Source organism: Aspergillus undulatus, assembly GCF_047715775.1.
Source record: "Aspergillus undulatus strain CBS 261.88 unplaced genomic scaffold BDV17scaffold_26, whole genome shotgun sequence".
NCBI lineage: Eukaryota > Fungi > Ascomycota > Eurotiomycetes > Eurotiales > Aspergillaceae > Aspergillus > Aspergillus undulatus.
This window is the reverse complement of record NW_027396630.1, coordinates 48,401-65,040: the sequence shown is the minus strand read 5'-3', so window position 1 is coordinate 65,040 and position 16,640 is coordinate 48,401. Positions and strand designations below refer to the sequence as shown.

Below are 16,640 nucleotides of genomic sequence, written 5' to 3'. Positions count from 1 at the left end.
GTACCGTCCCAGGTCCACTCCTCTGCTCGCAGAAACCACTGAGGGGAGGCATTGGGCGTCGCAGTCTCACTCTTACCGTACCGTACGAGACGCTGCTAGCAAGCACCAGTGAACTCTGACAAAGTGAGGCAGCTCTGACACCCAATTAGCGGCTGCGCATGGAACCGAAGGAAGCCGCCGCGGGCGCTGATTTGCTGGTTGCAGACAGGGCGGTAAGGAATCGCTCTTGTGGGGGAGCCTGGCCGGGTCTGTGCGTCTGGACTCTTGACGCCTGAGGCCCACTTTCACTGCCTCCATCATCTTCGTTCTATCCATGGATGACGGTCGATGGACGACTTCGGATGAGATCATTATCTGAGAGCAAACACCACCATCCTCTTATTATTGGCTTCCACTCCTCAATGATGGTGCCTATACGTATTCGATTCTATTCTTGAACGACTACTGGGAGCTCCCCTCGACGAATGCAATACCAGCCTCGATCTTCGATGTTATTCTTCGCCCCCAGTCATCAGCCATCCCACGAGTTGATCCTTTGCTTAGAGTCAAATTTCGAAGATCAAGCTGTCGCTCCGTGTCCATAGACGACGCTGATTCGATTACCGCATTTCCTCAGTCATGCGAGCAAACAACGTCTGCCGCCGCACCGGGCAGGCTGCAGGACAGAGTAAGCAGCCTTCCTACTCTTAGTCTAGCTTCTCGCCTCTTGCTCCTCCTCCGCGACCAGCTGGCCTCAAGCAGATAGCAGGCAGGCAGCAGCAGCAGCAACAGCAAGGCAACGCAAGCCTCATGCACACCTTTCATTGTTCACAGACTACTCCGTACATGGTCAGGTCCGAGTCCGGGGTGCGCTTCGCGCTTTTCGTTTGTTGACACTCGACGCTACTCCAGGGAAGTAAGCAGGAGCTCTTCTTTCTTTGAGATGAACCCAGAGTAGATCTGTAGATACTTCTACCAGAGATGCTCGTCTGATGCCTCGGAGTTTTCCGTACCGTCGCTTGTCGCTGTCTTTGTCTGCTCTTCTTTATGGAAGGTCATGGGGCTACACTACCTGGTTGAGGCTGCTGAGCGGCCTTTGACAGTAGGTATTGAAGACGAGGCTGTTCTCGACCTCGACCCTCACCAGATCCACAGAGCACAGACTACGCTGACAGGGCAATCCGATCTCCGTAGCTAATAATTATCCCTCCATACAAAGACGAGAAGTAGAAAGCGGCTCGGATCCAGAGCCGAAGGCGTCGTGATCTGATGTGATCATTGGGTATCGGACCAGGACGGGATAGCGACGAAACTTAAGGGAGGCGGGTGACTGGGCCGATATTCGCCTCCACTGTTCATGGATCTTGGATGATGGTGGATATCCAGATAAGAGGCGAAGGCGATGCTCTGCTGCCCAGGGTGCCCACCGCCCACCCACACGGGCCACATAAGACATTATGGCGCCCGTTGCCCAGGGTATCGATGCTCATGCTGATGATGCCTGGTTTGATGCAATGCTTTGCCTTTTGCCACCACTTGGTCATGGTCATCCTACGACTGCCTACGTACAGGGTAGGGTATACTACGCTTTTCTTATAGATGGGCTAACATCTTTTAGAGAACCAGTTCGGTTGCTCTGTATGTATGTGTAGACTAAGTACTGTAAGGTAGGTAATAGGGTAATAACGTGCAAAGCAGTGCGTAATATGATATCATGTCGGTTGTGTATACAAGCTGTGTTACCAGTCACGACCTCACCTCGCCGAATCGAGCATACTCTGTCCTCTGTACTCCGGGCCGTCGCTGAGAAATAATGGCCAGACCAGATCAAACCTTCGGCCGTGATATGAACGGGTGTTTCAACGCCTCAGCAGGCGTGCATCTCTTCTCCGGGTTCAGGCTCAGACACCTATCCAGGAGATCCACGAAGAGCGCCAACTCCTTGGCTTCGCTATCGCTCATCCCCCTCGTGCCCTTGCCCGCGCCCAACAGCCTGGTCTTCAAGTCACGCGTGGGCTTCTTGAAGTCCACGATCCGGGTGGCGAGGCGCCGGGTGATCTTGTCCTCTTCCGTGCTGTGGAAGTTGGCCATATCGTCGAAGTGGAGGTGGGCGAGCGAGCCGCGCCGGAGGAGCTTGGGCGGGTATTTGCCACGGCATTCCATGATGGATTTGAGCATTTGGTTGTTATTACGCCCTGTGAAGAGGATCTTGCCGGTGTAGAGTTCGAATAACGTGCAGCCGATGGACCACATGTCGATGGCGTAGTCGTAGGGGATACCAAGAATGATTTCGGGGGCGCGGTAGAAGCGGCTGACTAGGTAAGGTGTGATTTCGTTGTCTGAGGCGGGCGATGCGGAGCCCAGATCGCAGACTTTGAGGATGTTGCGCTGCTCGTTGACGAGGAGGTTGTCGGGTTTGAGATCAGCGTGGAGGATGTTGCACTTGCGCATCAAGCTGAGACCGAGGAAGATCTGTTGTGCATAGGCTCGAATTGCACGAAGATTGAGCCCTACGTCCCGGCCAAACTTCTTCAACACCTCTCGGAGGTTCATACTGAGATTCTCAAAGACCATGCACAGATGGCCCTTGTGCTCGAAGCTGCGCTCAAATTTGATCATATGCTTCTTATCATCGGGGTCCGCTTCCTGAAGCTGTTCCAAAATGTTGATCTCTTTCAGCCCAGCCTTCTTCATCGTGTCGTTCTGTCTGATGATCTTGATGGCCACGAGCTTATCGGTATGCGAGTCAATCGCTCGCACTACAGATGAGAACATCCCCTTACCCAGATTTTGCTTCACATGGTAACGCCCATTGATCAACTCACCAATCCGCAGGTTATAGTATCCTTCAGGATCATCCCAGTTGTCCATCATGCTAATGTCGAGCTCCCGCGCTTGGGGTACGGCAATGGCCGACGCGTGCGCAGGCTGGGCCGTTTCTTCGGTGTCTTCAGCGAACATGTCATCGTCGTCCTCTGCAAACATGTCGTAAGGATCCTTCTTCGTCTCTGGCTGCGGTGGCGCATCTGGGAGAAGCACGTCCTGCTTGGTGGTTTGTGTCTCATCGTAGCTCGCGGCAGAGACCTCATTCCCGTTCTGTCCACCGTGCTTTTCTCGTTCGGCTTTCATGTCAATAGTAGGGTCATAATCTGCAGCTGAAGGCTCATCTTTATCAGCGCCATCTACGGCACCATCTTGAAGTAGATCAGAGTCTTTGCCGACGGTAAACTCGGGGAAGGGATCCACGTTGGTCTCGTTTGGGGTTAAAGCCGAGTCTGCAAAGTTATTATCCATAAGTCGAGGAGAGCTTCGAACAAGCTTACCTGGCGTCACGTTGCTGGGAGTCACTGCTTCGCTAGTTTCAGGAGTCAAGCCTCTGTCACCGATATTCAGTGCCTGGATGCGCAGCGGCGTTGCTTGGTCTTTGTATTTCGCTTTGATAGCTTCGCGTCGTTTGCGCCGTGCTTCAAGCTGGGCGGCCTCGTCAAGAGGTTCTTCCGGTTCAGCGGTGTCTGGACCACTCATGCTGGAGCCAATCAGTATGTTTGACTTCGTGGTCCCGGTTCGACAGACATACCGATCATCACCATTCCTGGTAGCGGCCGTAGAAGCTGCCTGAACCTGATTTTCCTGAGTCTCAGCATCTTGTCTAGAATCTCGAGCGACAGCTGGGGGTTTCCCCCGTTCGCTCACTGACTGTTCAGTAGAAGACCTTCTCTTTTTCTGCGACGCCACGCTGTCCTCTCTCCGGGATCGTTGCGACTCGAATTCGTCTGGCGAGTACTGTTTGCGTTTTCGGACATCGCGGTATGGCGACCGGCTTCGTGTTCGCGGCCGCTTCTCCCTCCGCCGATCATAGTCATCGCCGTATCGAAGATCCGCATGCTGGTTGTCTTCGCGGTCGTAGTCGTAGTAGGATTTGATCTGCCTGGTATATCCCCGGTCGCGGTCGCGGTCACTCTCGTGTCGACGGTCATAGCCCGCGCGTCGCGGCGGCGTGTGTCCAGAGCGTCTGTCGTCGTCATAGTCAATTCCATTGCCATAGTCGTAAGCATCGTCCCGTCGCCGTTTGTATCCTCTATAGTCGCGGTATGGAGAGCGAGAGCGCGACCTCGACCTCGATCTCCGACGAGGCGACTTGGTCAACGATGTGGATGAATATCTAACTCTGGTGGGACGGTCAACGCTGTTGCCATTAAGAGGAAATTGCGACGTGTTTGCCTTCGTCTCCGAACCTGATTCGATGATTTCGCCCTCTGAGGCGGTCGATGGAGACCGAGACCTGCGCGATGCCATGGTGTCACGCCCTTGCTTGTTGCAACTCAGAGATGAGACTCGACTTTACTACCAGGTTTGCACCCCGGAGCAGCTTCACAGTGATAAGAATCGCGTGTTAGCAAGAATGCTTCCAGAAAGCTGACGTTTGGAGTGCTGGAGAAAGTCCAACCAACTGGGTAGAGACGCCACAGCGCTGTCTGCCTTATCACTACCGGGTGACGTAGACCATAGAGATATGATGTGAGGACGGCGATGCCTATTTGATTCGAGACTCGAGAGTGTCGATGGAATCTGGCGTCGAGGCTTTGCTATGTTTGAAAGCCGTCATTCACCTGCAGTTCCAGTCCAGTCACGGGGTTGGAAGCCGAGTATTTCGCACCTAACCTATTTGGGAATTAGTCTAGTCCCCGCGCGCCCGCCTCCTGCTCACTTTTTTCCATTCACCCCTCCTCCTTTATCTCCATCGCAAACCCAACCAACTTTCTTTTCACACCAAAAAATTCATTTACATATCTCACAATGGGTGGCGCAAGCAGAGAAGGTGAGTTCCGCATCAATATCCTGCGACAGCCATGGCTAGTTGAGCACAATCGCTAAATCTCTCATCAGGCGGCAAAGTCAAGCCCCTCAAGGCAGCTAAGAAGGAGAAGAAGGAACTCGACGAGGATGACCTTGCTTTCCAGGAGAAGCAGAGAGCCGGTATGGACATACTCCTCGTCCTCATACGATGCGCTTTTTGCGTCAAAAGAAGACGAATCGGATGGCTAACATGTTTTCCTCATCTACAGAGGCCAAGGCGAAGAAGGAATTGATGGACAAGGCCAAGGGCAAGGGTCCTCTGAACACTGGCAGCCAGGGTATCAAGAAGTCAGGGAAGAAATAAATTGTATAGACCTAGTCTGCAGTTTCTTTTCATCTCTTATCACGAATTCAACGAACCACGAGCCACGAGAGCGCGGTGGCAATGATACCTGCGCTTCGCATATGAGCGTCTTTTGATACTTCGAAATACTGGACTTCGGTTTAAACATCAAGAAATACTTGCTTTAGTAGTATGACACGTTCAAAGCATCGTTATGAAAGGTCGTCGTGTTTTCGGAGTTTGAGCGTCCAGGAGTGTGGAAAAAGGAGGGTATTATTGGCGTACTACCAGGTACAAAGTAAGGTATATCAACATTATCGCCAACGATCAATACAGCAAGAAAAAAAATGTGATATGATATGGATTAAAGGCCGATAGAATGCACAGATAGCTGAAAGAAATGGTTCAAACAAGGCTGAATAACAGGATTTTGGGGAATAGAACGTTTTCGCAGAAACCAACAGAAGATTGCTCAACTAGCCACTCTGCTGACCCATAGGCTGCTGCTTTGGCCGTAGAAATCTTCATCATCGCGCCTCTTCCACGCTTTGAGTATTTTCAAACCAATATCATGCTCCTCCTTCTTGATCTCAGCCAGCTCGTTATTGAGACTGGCAACCGTCTTCTTGACCTCCTCGCGAGCGGCCATATCGTAGGCTATGGAACTCGGTTGGATGACTTGTGTCAACTCATGGATGATCGTATCGATGTTCGTTCTGCGACGGACTAGTTCACTCCTCTTCCCTTCCAGTATCTCTATACGGCCCTGGGCGGTCATCGGAGCCGGGGGTAGTTCCTTGGTTGAGGGAACTTCAGAGGGTGTTGGTTTCCTGAGCGGTCGCCTGCCCGGAGCAGTAGTGCTGGGAATGGGACGCGACCGAGACATGATTGAACGAGAGGTATCACTTGCTTGAGATGCCGTTTCGATGATACTTGCCGGTGGGCTGGGGGTTATGCTTTCTCGTATACTTGGAGTTGGGCTTCCAACTTCCGTGGGATCATAGGTGGTCACACTGAAGCGACTCGGAGGTTCGTTAACTTCTTCGTTAACGTCATCATCGGCAAGTGTCAGGTCAGTCAGGCTGTCGCTGAACGTAGGCTGCGACATAAGATCGACGCGTGGCGGGGCACTGCCGCTGACGGCACTAGTGTTCCTGGGCCTGGTCGCCTCAGCCTCGCGGGGGTCATACGTCCTTGTCCGAGGCTGGAAGTTGCGGATATGGTTTTTCTCTCCGGCAGTTATTGTCGTAGTAAATGTCGCAGATGCGCCAACGATAGGAGACGGATTATTCATCTCTCGCAACCGGTCGTTACTCCTCGATAAACGTAGACGGGATGAAGACCGGTTCCGTGGTTGCTCTTGGATTGGGTATACCATGGGCGATCGGCCGCTTTGCCCTCTCCATGGTTCTCGAGGAACAAATGTTGTTTCGTCAAAGGGTCGATTATTAGTGCAAAATTCAGATGTTTTCTTCCTCGAATGAAGTTGTTCCTTACCCCAGCCGATAATCTTCGAGCTGTTGGATAGCTTTGAGCTGTGGATTGGCGCGCGGCCGGTAGACACGTGTGTTTCGAAAGAAACACTGCTGGGATTGACCTGCCCGGTTCGGCCCTGTTTACTTGTTGTCGGCTCACCAGAGTAAGCATCCCACCTGGTCGCATTAGCTCTAGGCGCCGGATTCGACGGTTGTTGACCCGATTGCGAGTCGACGCGCGTTCTGGGAACAGGTATCTGGCTTGTAAACTTGTCCCCGGCTCCTCTATCGGTCCCTTGCATCGGCTTATCTTCTATAGGAGAGACACTTCTCGACTGCTTTCGGCCGTAAATTTGACTAATCGGTGAGTCGGGCGGAGATATATCGACACTCCTCGATCCTTGGGAACGGGCATCGGCGGAATTTGGGGGTTGAAGTTGTGGAGGGAACTGGTATGTGTCGCTGATAGAACGTTGGCGTTGGTGGTCAAAGAGGACAGTATCTCTCGAATAGATAGACGACGATACTCGCGGAGCCTCGGTCGGATGCGCATTGAATTGGGAAACAGTAGGAACGCTGTAACGGCCATTAGTAACGAATAACGTTATGAATAGACCGCATTTGCGTACGAAGGCAGCGTTGGCAGCGCCTTTGCAGAGTAGTCTCGCTTGTGAGTGACGACGGATGGCGGGGACGTAAAGACTCGAGTAGTTGTTGGCGCGTTATTCTCGCCCGAGGGCTTGCGAGTTCGAGAAAAGGGAACTTTACCCCACATGATGGGCTATCAGTATTCTAGGATTATTGAAAAATTAGTCGAGATTCTCGTCATACGGTCAAGTTTGTTTGCAACGGGTGCGGCTTACCTCGGTTCGCTCTAAACTAGCGATTTTGAAGAAAACGAAGAACGAAGGAAATATAGTGATTCAACACGTGGGAACAATCTGCTAGATATGGACTTTTATGCAATTGACATGCCCGCACGTCGTGTACAAAGATCAGCCAAGCGAGAGTCGGAAGGTGATGGGACGAGCTCTTTGGCAGCGGGCCAAACAAAACAAAGGAACTAAGGGAGGGAAATAAGGCAGAACGGGGCAGAAACGAGGGCGAAGCAGTAAGGAGGGATGCTAGAATCGCAGATTGAAAGAAAAACGAGAACAGCAGCGGCGCAGCCACAGGCTTGAACAACGAGAGGAGGAGAACAAAAGTTGGTAATTGAAGGGGAGAGAGAGTCGAGAATCACAGAGAAAGGAAGGAGGCCGAGACCAACGTCCACACATCATGCCCACTCGATCAAGCTAACCAGACCAAAGATGGGCCTTTTGGGCGTTCACAGGCACGAAGACCCTGTTTCAGCCTAGCAGTTCTAGGTTAGCAGCGCATCGCAAATTATGGTCCCATCCATCTGAAACTTCGGGCGTTATTAATAGCTTGGTGGTTCGCACATCTCCGTTCGCGCTCGCAACGGTCCACGATCCGCCTCAAGCGGCTTGTTATGCAGGGGTTGGAGCTAAGTTCAGGAAGAAACAGGAAACCATTGCTTCTTGTGCATAAGGTTACCAGTTGGCCATGGAATTAAGCGCCATGGTGGAAGTCTGTCCTGGACGCATCCTTTGCCCTAAGTCAAACCTGTCTTCACCATATTTCTCCGCAGTATGGAGTACCTACTAGTAGACTCAGTAGACATTGCAAAGTCAACATTGTCCTCTCTGAACCCTGTACGCTGTCGCTGCTTCTTGCATCACAAACTTTGATACAAACTGAATTGCTTGAGACTCTGTACGACGAACAAACAAGACCATCCATTGCACAAAAGCTCCAGGACCAGTCGACGGCTTGCAGAAAACGAGTCAAGCTCCAGTCCGTGTGAAGAGCAGATAACACAAAATTCCTGGATTATTCAATGGCGTCATATGGCTGAGCACGCCGAAGATGGAGAGTCTTCAAGTGCTGGTCAAGCAGGTTTCTTGCATGCCTTGAGGTCCTCAGTAGTCGTGTAAACTACTAGTGCTAGTCGAGGTTTTATGCTTGATGTCTGTGCTTACAGTGGGTAGCGGACCATAGACTACTACATGAGACTCGGGATATGCAGTGCGGTAAGTGATTAAATTAGGTATTAAGCATTGTGTAGGTGTTAGGTGCTAGCTTGGTAAATGCTATGATATACCCAGATATCCCGTTAACCCACAAATACAATCTGCCTCCGCCAAAGCATGAATAAAAGTATCCGTCATGGCCTCAGACCCTCCAATGATCTGCTGCAGCCAACTCCCCCCTCCTACTCCCCCTCCTAATCCATCGCTCTCGAACCCCGCCGCAGCCCTCAGCAGCCCCAAAACCTCTTTACAAAGAAGCAGCTTCCCCCGGATAAGAAATCGACGGACTCGTCGCGCCTCGTCAACTCCCATCTCGTACTCGCCATATCCCACTGAGTCACGGGAAGAGTCTCCCCGCGCAGCCGGGATAGAGACAGGTAGAAGCTCGTAGGATGTCCAGTAATCTAAACACTGCAAGACAAGCTCCAGAGTCGACATGCAAAGGATGAGGCTCGTGTCGTTGGAGCTAGAGTTATCCTTGTGGCCGGCCGGACACTGTAGGAAACCCCTGCAGATGGATAGAGCAGCCTGCACGCTCTGCAACGTCTGGTCGAAGCGGAGCGAGGCCGGGTTGGCGACCATTTGGCGGAGGTGATCGTGGTAGAAGACGAGTGTCTCGGCGCAATCGCAGGTTGGCCGGAGGGCACTGGGAACATGCACGGCTAGCGGGAAACTGGTGAGGCCCTTCGTGATGAACTCCTTTTGCAGGAAAGTCGGTGACATGGAGGGTGCACACGGACTGTCAGTCATTGACACTGATATTGAGGAGTCGGTGCCGTAGAGAGAGGGGTATTCTGTGCAGTCGGTTAGAAACATTGATGCGTCTGGGACGTCAGTTGGTGGGCTTTCGGATAGCGGTTCAGTTTGGAGCGTCTATGGCTGTTAGCTTCGCGCAAGTGATATAGTTGGTATATGTAGGCTACCGTGACAGTGTCGCTGCGGGTGAATCTTGGACTCGGGATGGCTTCGATGCTTCTCTTTGTCAATTGATCGCCTGAAGTAAATGTAGCCTTGTTCTCTTGCAGCTGTCCCAGTTTCCGCAGCGTGGACCGATTCTTACTCCCCTTGGGCTTACCGGACCGGTTGGCGACCCGGTATCGACACGGGAGCCCGTGGCGGAGGCAGCGAATGCATGTGTCTTTCCCAGACAGATTGCATTTCACCTTGGACTGCCTGCAGTTCTCGCAAGCGGTCCGTAGCTTCGGTGTTTCTCCATTAATGGAGGACGTGCCGGATTCAGTAAGCATCGAAATGTATGTAGATTTGTTTTTGAAAGAGGCTGCTATGCTAAATATGCAGGGCAATTCGCAGTCAGCCAGGGTAGAAAAAAAGCACAACTCTCAGATCCACAGCCATGTACCGCTCTGCGCATCCTGATTATATTTATACGTATCTGTATATATCAACCCAATGCCGCTGCAGAGTTCAGTTCATACTTAACTAAGGACCCGAGCGCAGTCGAAAGTCAGCCTTTGTGCAACCCCAGAATTTCATCTGATCCACGACGCATGGCTCCAACCAACTGCGATCTAGGGCTCTATCTGCATACCTCCAGCAGTCCAACTGACACCAGCCTCTCAGAAACCTAAGCGGTCGAGACCAATCAAACACATGGATGACTGTTCCTGGTAGGAGGCGAGAACAGCCGCTCAGTCAAAGGCGAACACGGCAATGCCGATGAATAAGCTTAGGTGCGACACCAAGTACACGTTATGTACCAGCGCCGTGGGGCTTCTCAAGTCGACAACATTTCCTTCCTGTTGCAATCCCCCCAAAATGTCCAAAAAACATGTCCAACAAAAACGGGCATCAACTGCCGAAAGTAGGCATACTTGAAACGGAGGCCAGCGCACCATGTGAATGACGCAGCAAGGCTTCCTGCCCTGTTCAGGATGCGACGCCCGCGCAGGAAGCAGTGGAATTCACAGGCTTCGACAACGCACCCTCTTGCAGCCTCTAGCTCTTGGTCTGTAGTAGGGTTTCCTTTGTTGCGCTGTCTTAGGCTGTTCTCGTTTTAGGGCAAACTCAAGTCAGCTCAGAGTAGCACAAGTCGCCATGGTCGGCATTGAGAACCCTTTTTGGTTGGACAAATCTCGTATGGTGAGCGTCAGCGCCCATATTGTCACCGTCACCATGTATATCACGCTAAGATTGGATCACTGCAACTTTTGGACCAAGGTAACGTGTTAACCACTCACAACTTTTTTGCTTGTTCGTGTGATCAACAAGACCTCCTGGACGAATCATGACAAAGACACCGGGGGACAGGTCTCTGCCGTCCCGCTATGTCTATAATCAAAAGCCCTCAAAAGTCCTGTCAGATGAGCCACGACCGCGCAAACGACTAGCACATGAAAGATCTGATGCGAACTTCCCCAAAGATCGAACTTCCCTGGTCGTAGCCGTTCGGGGACTCGGGCTGCATATATCCCCGCACCTAGGATGTACAAAAATCCCTGGAGCAAAAGCCAGCCGAGGCCAATTTGCCGCATCATCTGGTCACGGCCAAAGAGATGCAGCCCATGGACTACGGGAAACACCGCTGAAAGGCCCATTCCGACAAACATGCCTGCACGGAATGGACGCCAACCGGGGGTCCGGAACTGAGGGAAGATCGAAACCACAACGCAGCCAAGGCCAATCGTGCATATCATAGACCAGTACAGCGTCTGCAACTCAGGAACGCAGTAGAAGCCGTAGTAGACGCTAGGAACAAAGCTACCCACAATGAGTCCTACAATGCCAATGTAGTCAAACGTGTTTCCAATGCGTGAAACAATCGGGGAATGGTTTGAGATAGTATGGTAGGTCGCCGACATCCCGAGGCAAAAGGCGGCTCCCGCAAAGAAGCAGCCAAAGGCGCGGATATCACCATAGGTAGCGGTCTCATAGCGTGGCGCGAGAGCTCGATATAGTTGATAGGCGGCAGGGATGGCCAGGACAGATGGCAACAAATGAGTATAGATATTGACCGTCTCGTTGTGAATATATGTCAGGGACTGGAACGAGCCGAGAAACGAGTAAGATGCTGGTCGATACCCTGTATGGATGTGCTGATTATCGCGCTGCCAGTGGGGCAAATCGTCCCAATGAACAAGAGATCTGATAGCCCGAGGAGGATCCTCCAGCACTGCAGTAGCAACAGAAGCTGTCTGACAGCTTCCTGGATCCTTCTTATGGCTTTCGGTGGGACGACGCTGACGAGGTGGCATCTCGAATAAGCAATGTGCAGAGGGGTGAAGAGAGAACGCAAGGTAGCGTGACCAAAAAAAGCTAAGAATAGACTAGATGTCTGAAGATCATGTAAATGGTGTAGATGCTGCCGACGTCCGTAGAAGTCTCATTCTATCGATGTTTAAGAGATATTGTAGGAGGGAACTTTGGATGTTGAGCTCAACTACTCGGCCTGTTGGGAAGAGACAAACAAGACAAACACCGGCGTCCCTGCAGTTTCCCCGCGGACACTCTTCAGCCATCGCCATCTCGGCATCCCCACTACATACGTACACTACTTTACACATCATCAGATCGCACAGACGTGCCATGTCTTGCACGAACATCAGCTGCAAGACGCCTTCATTCTCTCAATTCCCGTTCTTGACATAATACTTCCGGCGGAGATCCGGGATGCCGTATTCTGCATATTATACCTGACTCCTATACCGAATGCCAGCTCAAGTCACCTGCAGCCATGACTGGTCGAGGTCCTCCTGCTGGAAAATGGTCGTATAGTCGTCTGAAATCGATAGCGGATTCTTTGGAGAGTGTGGGATTCGTCTCGAAGGGAGACCGCAAGTATGTTCCCAGATCGTGCCGCTCTAGTTCGCCGAATTGACCAGTGTAGGCTATTAGACCACAAAGCTCAGAAGGACTATTATGACAAGATCGTGACAAGATACATAGAGTTCTGTGCGCGCCATTCCAAGAACTTGGACGCAGCCTGGCTGTCTCTCCCTCGAAGCGCCTCGAACGATGCGACGAGAAACCCGCCAGCTTCCGTTCCACAGTCCACCAAATCCGCAGTGTCACCCGGTCCCTCAGCTGCCACAGAGCTGTCTACCCTACTCCTCTCCCTTCGTAAGCTCCGCGAGGCCGTATTGGCCACTGCCTTGACTACCCCCATCGCTTTCTCCCAGCGAGTCCATGTGTTCTCCATCAAAGTCTCCATTCAGGCTCAACACCCGCCGTCCTACTTTCCCTCTTTGCGCCACCTTCTCGACAACCTCCATACTTCGTCCAACCCGCTACCGGACTCTGAGCTCAAGGATCACATTTCGTACCTCATTCTGGATTATGCTTGTCGCCAAGAGGATTTGGTTGCCGCTTTCGAACTGCGCGCCCGTGCGCGCAGGCAGTATAACTTTCAGTCGCGGGAGGTTGACCAGATCCTGCAGGCCATCGCACATGACAACTGGATTATCTTCTGGCGGGTTCGAAAAGAGGTCGATTCTTCCATGCGCGCGGTGATGAACTGGGCAGAAGATCGGATGCGGCGGCACGCTCTGAAAGCAGTTGGCAAAGCTTACCTTGGCGTCGACACCGCGTGGATTGTCGAGGGATGTACTGGGGACCAGACCTGGACATGGGAAAAGCTGGCGGAGAGAGAGAAGCTAGGCTGGGAGAAAGAGGGTGACCGGATCATAATTCGAAAACCCAGATCAAAGCCGAAAATCGAAGGCAACCTTAGGCCCATTCAGGAAAGCACAGGTTGATGTTTTGATTACGATTTCGATTGTTATACTGCATAGCGCTCTGGAAGTGATGGCGTTCGGCGAAGGTGTTTTTTGGTAGATCGCAGCAGCACGTGAGGTATAGTTATTCATAGAACGTATGTCAGCACATCACATACCACCCAAGCCCGTTCGCTTGTGCGTCCAGACCATCGTATGTTCATAGTTTGAAATCCGCATTCAGCCGATCCAAATTGGCGTTCCCTGTAATTGGCTGTTTGGCAACCGCTTCCACAAGCCCTTGCTTTAGCTGCACGGCCTTATCAGAGCAAAGCTCATAGACTGTCGCTAGATTGAACACAAGGCTGGAGAAGGAGTGCTGTGCTTGAACCAGTGATTCCAAGACCTCGCGTGCCTGAACCATATCGTTAGCCCCTGGTTAGACACTCGGGCGGGGATAAGAACATACCTCACTCAGCCGACCAGTATACAATAAGCAGACAGCCAGATTCTGGGATATGATGGCATCATCGGTTTTCCTGCCCTTATCCCTCAAAGCGCGCCACTCCGTAGCCGCATCGTCATAGCGGCCCTCAGCCATACACAATAGAGGAACGAAAACCCCTTCTCTATCCTCGCCAAACTCCGCACACATTTTCCTCGCAGCATCAACTTCGCCAACTGAAAGCATAAGAAGCATAGCTCTCAACTCGGTCGCCTCGTTAGCTGATTCCGGTTTCTTCAGGCTCTCGAGTGACCTTTTCGCTGCGGTGAGATCTCCCATCTCGATGAGTGCATTCACTGAGCGGATTCCTAGATCAGACAGTCTCTGTTTCCATATCTCTCGCTCGGCAGGATCTATGTCCGGACGCATGATTTCTCTTCGCGCTTCAAGGCCGATCTCGTATAAACCTCCGATTCCCCTGCGCGGGTCGCCGAATCCAATACTTTGCAGTCTGACGGCTAGAACGCGCAACGGCCACGGCGCAATGTGTCGGGAATAGCTTGGTTGGTGATCATTCGCATCGGTTGTTTTGAGTTCGGGGTCCACATAATAGAACGTTGAGCTCAGGTCTTCGAGCGCCTTGGATTCTTGAGCTGCAATGATTGTGTTACCGGAAAGCTCTAAGCATGCCAGTCGTGTGTAGAACAATGCAAATATCACCTTGATATCAGTCGGGGGTGTCAGAGACGATGTCAGGATCGTGCCGCATAGATAGGCCGCTAGGAGGAAATGGCCTTCAGCCAGGAGTCTTTCGAGAATGCCAAGTGATGAATCTAACGATCCGTCCGCGGCCGGCGATATAAACTCCGACCTCAAGGCATACGGAATGTCGACTTGCGAGAGAGAATGATAGTTGTCGTATCGGAGGAGAAATGAAAGGTCCTTCTCTATGTTTGAGGATAATTCTTCTGGGGCTAATGGATCCAGTGACCTGAATGAAGCACCTGTATACGTTCCGTAATCGGCTGCATTCTGATTCAATGGCTTAGACATTTTGCTCGGACTCTCAATGTTCAAAGGACTGTATGGACATCATTAGCATCCAGTTAGCTGATGATAGATTACGCGTCTTACTCGACTGGTTGATCTAGGGGACCCTTGGTTGAGCTACGCGGTCTGGAAGCTGGACGACTATGTGTCAGACACTATGATAGGCAGCAAGAATAGCTGTTCTTACATCTGGAGACATTGCGGCCGTGCTTGTTGTCCATGGTCCCTGACTCAGTCAATACCTGGAGTCCAGGACAGGGTCAATACACTGTTTCTAGGGTTGATTTCCACTTTTCTGTTCAAAAACAATAGATTTAAAGGTGAAATTTCCAAATGGATGTTCAAGTTGAAGCCCGACTGTCAAGCCATGCGGAGTAGTGAGGTTATATTTAGCCCTCAACGTTGATGATTCTGCCTGTAGGCGGTGAGGCGATCGGCGAGAATGGCAAGCTGGCCCCATTTTTGTTTGTTGCCTTTGAATGAACGTTGAAACATCTACAAGCCACACTCGCGACAACCTTCCTCGTGCATCTCTTCAACCTTTACTTTCCCATTCCGCCTTTACTGAACTGATCCAATTTCTCTCTACTATCTTCCAACAACAGCTGTACTAAATTGTCATCATGTCGGTTATTACTGAAGAACTCCGGTCGAGAAACTTTAGTACGACTTCCTTATCCTGTGTACAGTCAGCAGACAGAACCTTGCTAACAGCTCATCACCTAGGTATCTACGGACAATGGTTTGTACCCATTTCTCCAGCATATAATTGACCCCCATCCTTCCCATCAAGTTGCGAATCGTCAAGTTGTCGGTGATAAATAATGGTTGCCTGGAATCTGAACGGATATGCTTGGCGTTGTTTGCGCTGACGGGCGCTTGAACCATCGCCGGAAAGCAGCAGTTGAGGTGCTGGCACTATGTTCAAGCATAATGCTGATGGATCCGCAGCTTAAGCTGTCACGTCGCTTTTGTTGATGTTAACTGACGAATTGCATTCAGGACGGGTGTGATTTGCATCATTCTGTGTCTCGCCGTCGGCATCGCCAACATTTTCTCCTTTAACGCGATTCTCATCGTTTTCAGTGTCCTGTGCATGTAAGTCACTGCCTCCGTCTTGCAATTGCCTTCCATAGCTAATCTGTCAAGTGTTTCCGGCTGCATTCTCATCTTCACCGAAGTGCCATTTCTCCTCAGAATCTGTCCTACCTCGGAAAAGTTTGACACCTTCATTCGACGTTTCACAACCAACTGGATGCGCGCTGCTATGTATACCGTTATGAGTGTTGTACAGTGGCTCAGTCTGCTTGAGAGAGGCTCCAGCTTGCTCGCCGCGGCCGTCTTCCTCCTCATCGCCGGTCTTTTCTACGCGCTGGCAGGTCTCAAGAGCCAGGAGTTCGTCGGAAGCAAGACTCTGGGCGGACAAGGCATTGCCCAAATGATCGTTTAAAAGTACTATTGATTCTCGTTTGACCGCCGCATTCTCACCGTAGTCCGCCTTTGCTTGTTACCAGTTGAAGCAAGACTGAAGAAAATGAGCTAAAAGAACGTGCTGAGCAATTTGTGTCCAGTGCGTTACGATTACGAATTGACGCTGCTACTCTCGATGCTGTTGTTCAGGCTTTTGTACTACTATCTCATGTTGTTGGAGAAAGCCAGACCATGTCTGAGACTTGAGTTGGCTTTTTGGAGCACGCATCTCTGATTCTCAATTTCTATGGGCCGGATTTGCATTGTTATATCCTGCTACTGTTTTTCGAAGCTGGCTGATGAAAATGTGGTTGTTAT

General features: G+C 51.4%; 7 protein-coding genes across 7 annotated transcripts; 3 read left to right on the top strand and 4 right to left on the bottom strand.

Annotated features, from left to right (window-relative positions):
• Positions 1-1,806: 1,806 nt before the first annotated feature.
• Positions 1,807-4,275, bottom strand: BDV17DRAFT_291600 (putative serine/threonine protein kinase (Prp4); the record flags this gene model as incomplete). Its single annotated transcript, XM_073762168.1, has 3 exons — positions 1,807-3,254; positions 3,303-3,505; positions 3,557-4,275. The coding sequence occupies 3 exons, from the start codon at positions 4,273-4,275 to the stop codon at positions 1,807-1,809; spliced, it is 2,370 nt and encodes a 789-aa protein (XP_073615217.1).
• Positions 4,276-4,776: 501 nt separating this feature from the next.
• Positions 4,777-5,140, top strand: BDV17DRAFT_291599 (translation machinery-associated protein 7; the record flags this gene model as incomplete). The annotated part of the gene is made up of 3 exons (XM_073762167.1): positions 4,777-4,798; positions 4,867-4,956; positions 5,046-5,140. 3 exons carry the CDS (start codon positions 4,777-4,779, stop codon positions 5,138-5,140), a joined length of 207 nt encoding a protein of 68 aa, XP_073615216.1.
• A 404-nt stretch (positions 5,141-5,544) lies between these two features.
• Positions 5,545-7,548, bottom strand: BDV17DRAFT_94910 (uncharacterized protein). The gene is made up of 3 exons (XM_073765389.1): positions 7,458-7,548; positions 7,224-7,386; positions 5,545-7,170 (listed from the first exon to the last, which is right to left on the bottom strand). Exons 2-3 carry the CDS (start codon positions 7,367-7,369, stop codon positions 5,592-5,594), a joined length of 1,725 nt encoding a protein of 574 aa, XP_073615215.1. The 5' UTR covers positions 7,370-7,386; positions 7,458-7,548; the 3' UTR covers positions 5,545-5,591.
• A 3,188-nt stretch (positions 7,549-10,736) lies between these two features.
• On the bottom strand, positions 10,737-12,036 carry BDV17DRAFT_94890 (hemolysin III family protein). The gene has a single exon (XM_073765388.1). The coding sequence runs from the start codon at positions 11,897-11,899 to the stop codon at positions 10,931-10,933; it is 969 nt and encodes a 322-aa protein (XP_073615214.1). The 5' UTR covers positions 11,900-12,036; the 3' UTR covers positions 10,737-10,930.
• Positions 12,037-12,378: 342 nt separating this feature from the next.
• BDV17DRAFT_281975 (uncharacterized protein) lies at positions 12,379-13,399 on the top strand (the record flags this gene model as incomplete). The annotated part of the gene is made up of 2 exons (XM_073760126.1): positions 12,379-12,482; positions 12,532-13,399. The coding sequence occupies 2 exons, from the start codon at positions 12,379-12,381 to the stop codon at positions 13,397-13,399; spliced, it is 972 nt and encodes a 323-aa protein (XP_073615213.1).
• Positions 13,400-13,488: 89 nt separating this feature from the next.
• On the bottom strand, positions 13,489-15,338 carry BDV17DRAFT_94847 (uncharacterized protein). Its single transcript, XM_073765387.1, has 4 exons — positions 15,040-15,338; positions 14,937-14,985; positions 13,827-14,883; positions 13,489-13,772 (listed from the first exon to the last, which is right to left on the bottom strand). The coding sequence occupies exons 1-4, from the start codon at positions 15,071-15,073 to the stop codon at positions 13,578-13,580; spliced, it is 1,335 nt and encodes a 444-aa protein (XP_073615212.1). The 5' UTR covers positions 15,074-15,338; the 3' UTR covers positions 13,489-13,577.
• A 137-nt stretch (positions 15,339-15,475) lies between these two features.
• Positions 15,476-16,302, top strand: BDV17DRAFT_291594 (Tvp18 family protein; the record flags this gene model as incomplete). Its single annotated transcript, XM_073762166.1, has 4 exons — positions 15,476-15,515; positions 15,579-15,594; positions 15,855-15,950; positions 16,002-16,302. The coding sequence occupies 4 exons, from the start codon at positions 15,476-15,478 to the stop codon at positions 16,300-16,302; spliced, it is 453 nt and encodes a 150-aa protein (XP_073615211.1).
• Positions 16,303-16,640: the final 338 nt, after the last annotated feature.

Bases quoted from the DNA above. Each gene is read 5' to 3' on its own strand.
- BDV17DRAFT_94847 (XM_073765387.1), bottom strand. From the start codon at position 15,073: ATGGACAACAAGCACGGCCGCAATGTCTCCAGAT. The intron at 14,986-15,039 runs GTAAGAACAGCT...ATAGTCGTCCAG, and splicing joins CGGCCGCAATGTCTCCAGAT to CTTCCAGACCGCGTAGCTCA. The intron at 13,773-13,826 runs GTATGTTCTTAT...GATATGGTTCAG, and splicing joins ATACTGGTCGGCTGAGTGAG to GCACGCGAGGTCTTGGAATC.
- BDV17DRAFT_94910 (XM_073765389.1), bottom strand. From the start codon at position 7,369: ATGTGGGGTAAAGTTCCCTTTTCTCGAACTCGCAAGCCCTCGGGCGAG. The intron at 7,171-7,223 runs GTACGCAAATGC...TGGCCGTTACAG, and splicing joins GCGCTGCCAACGCTGCCTTC to CGTTCCTACTGTTTCCCAAT.
- BDV17DRAFT_94890 (XM_073765388.1), bottom strand. From the start codon at position 11,899: ATGCCACCTCGTCAGCGTCGTCCCACCGAAAGCCATAAGAAGGATCCA.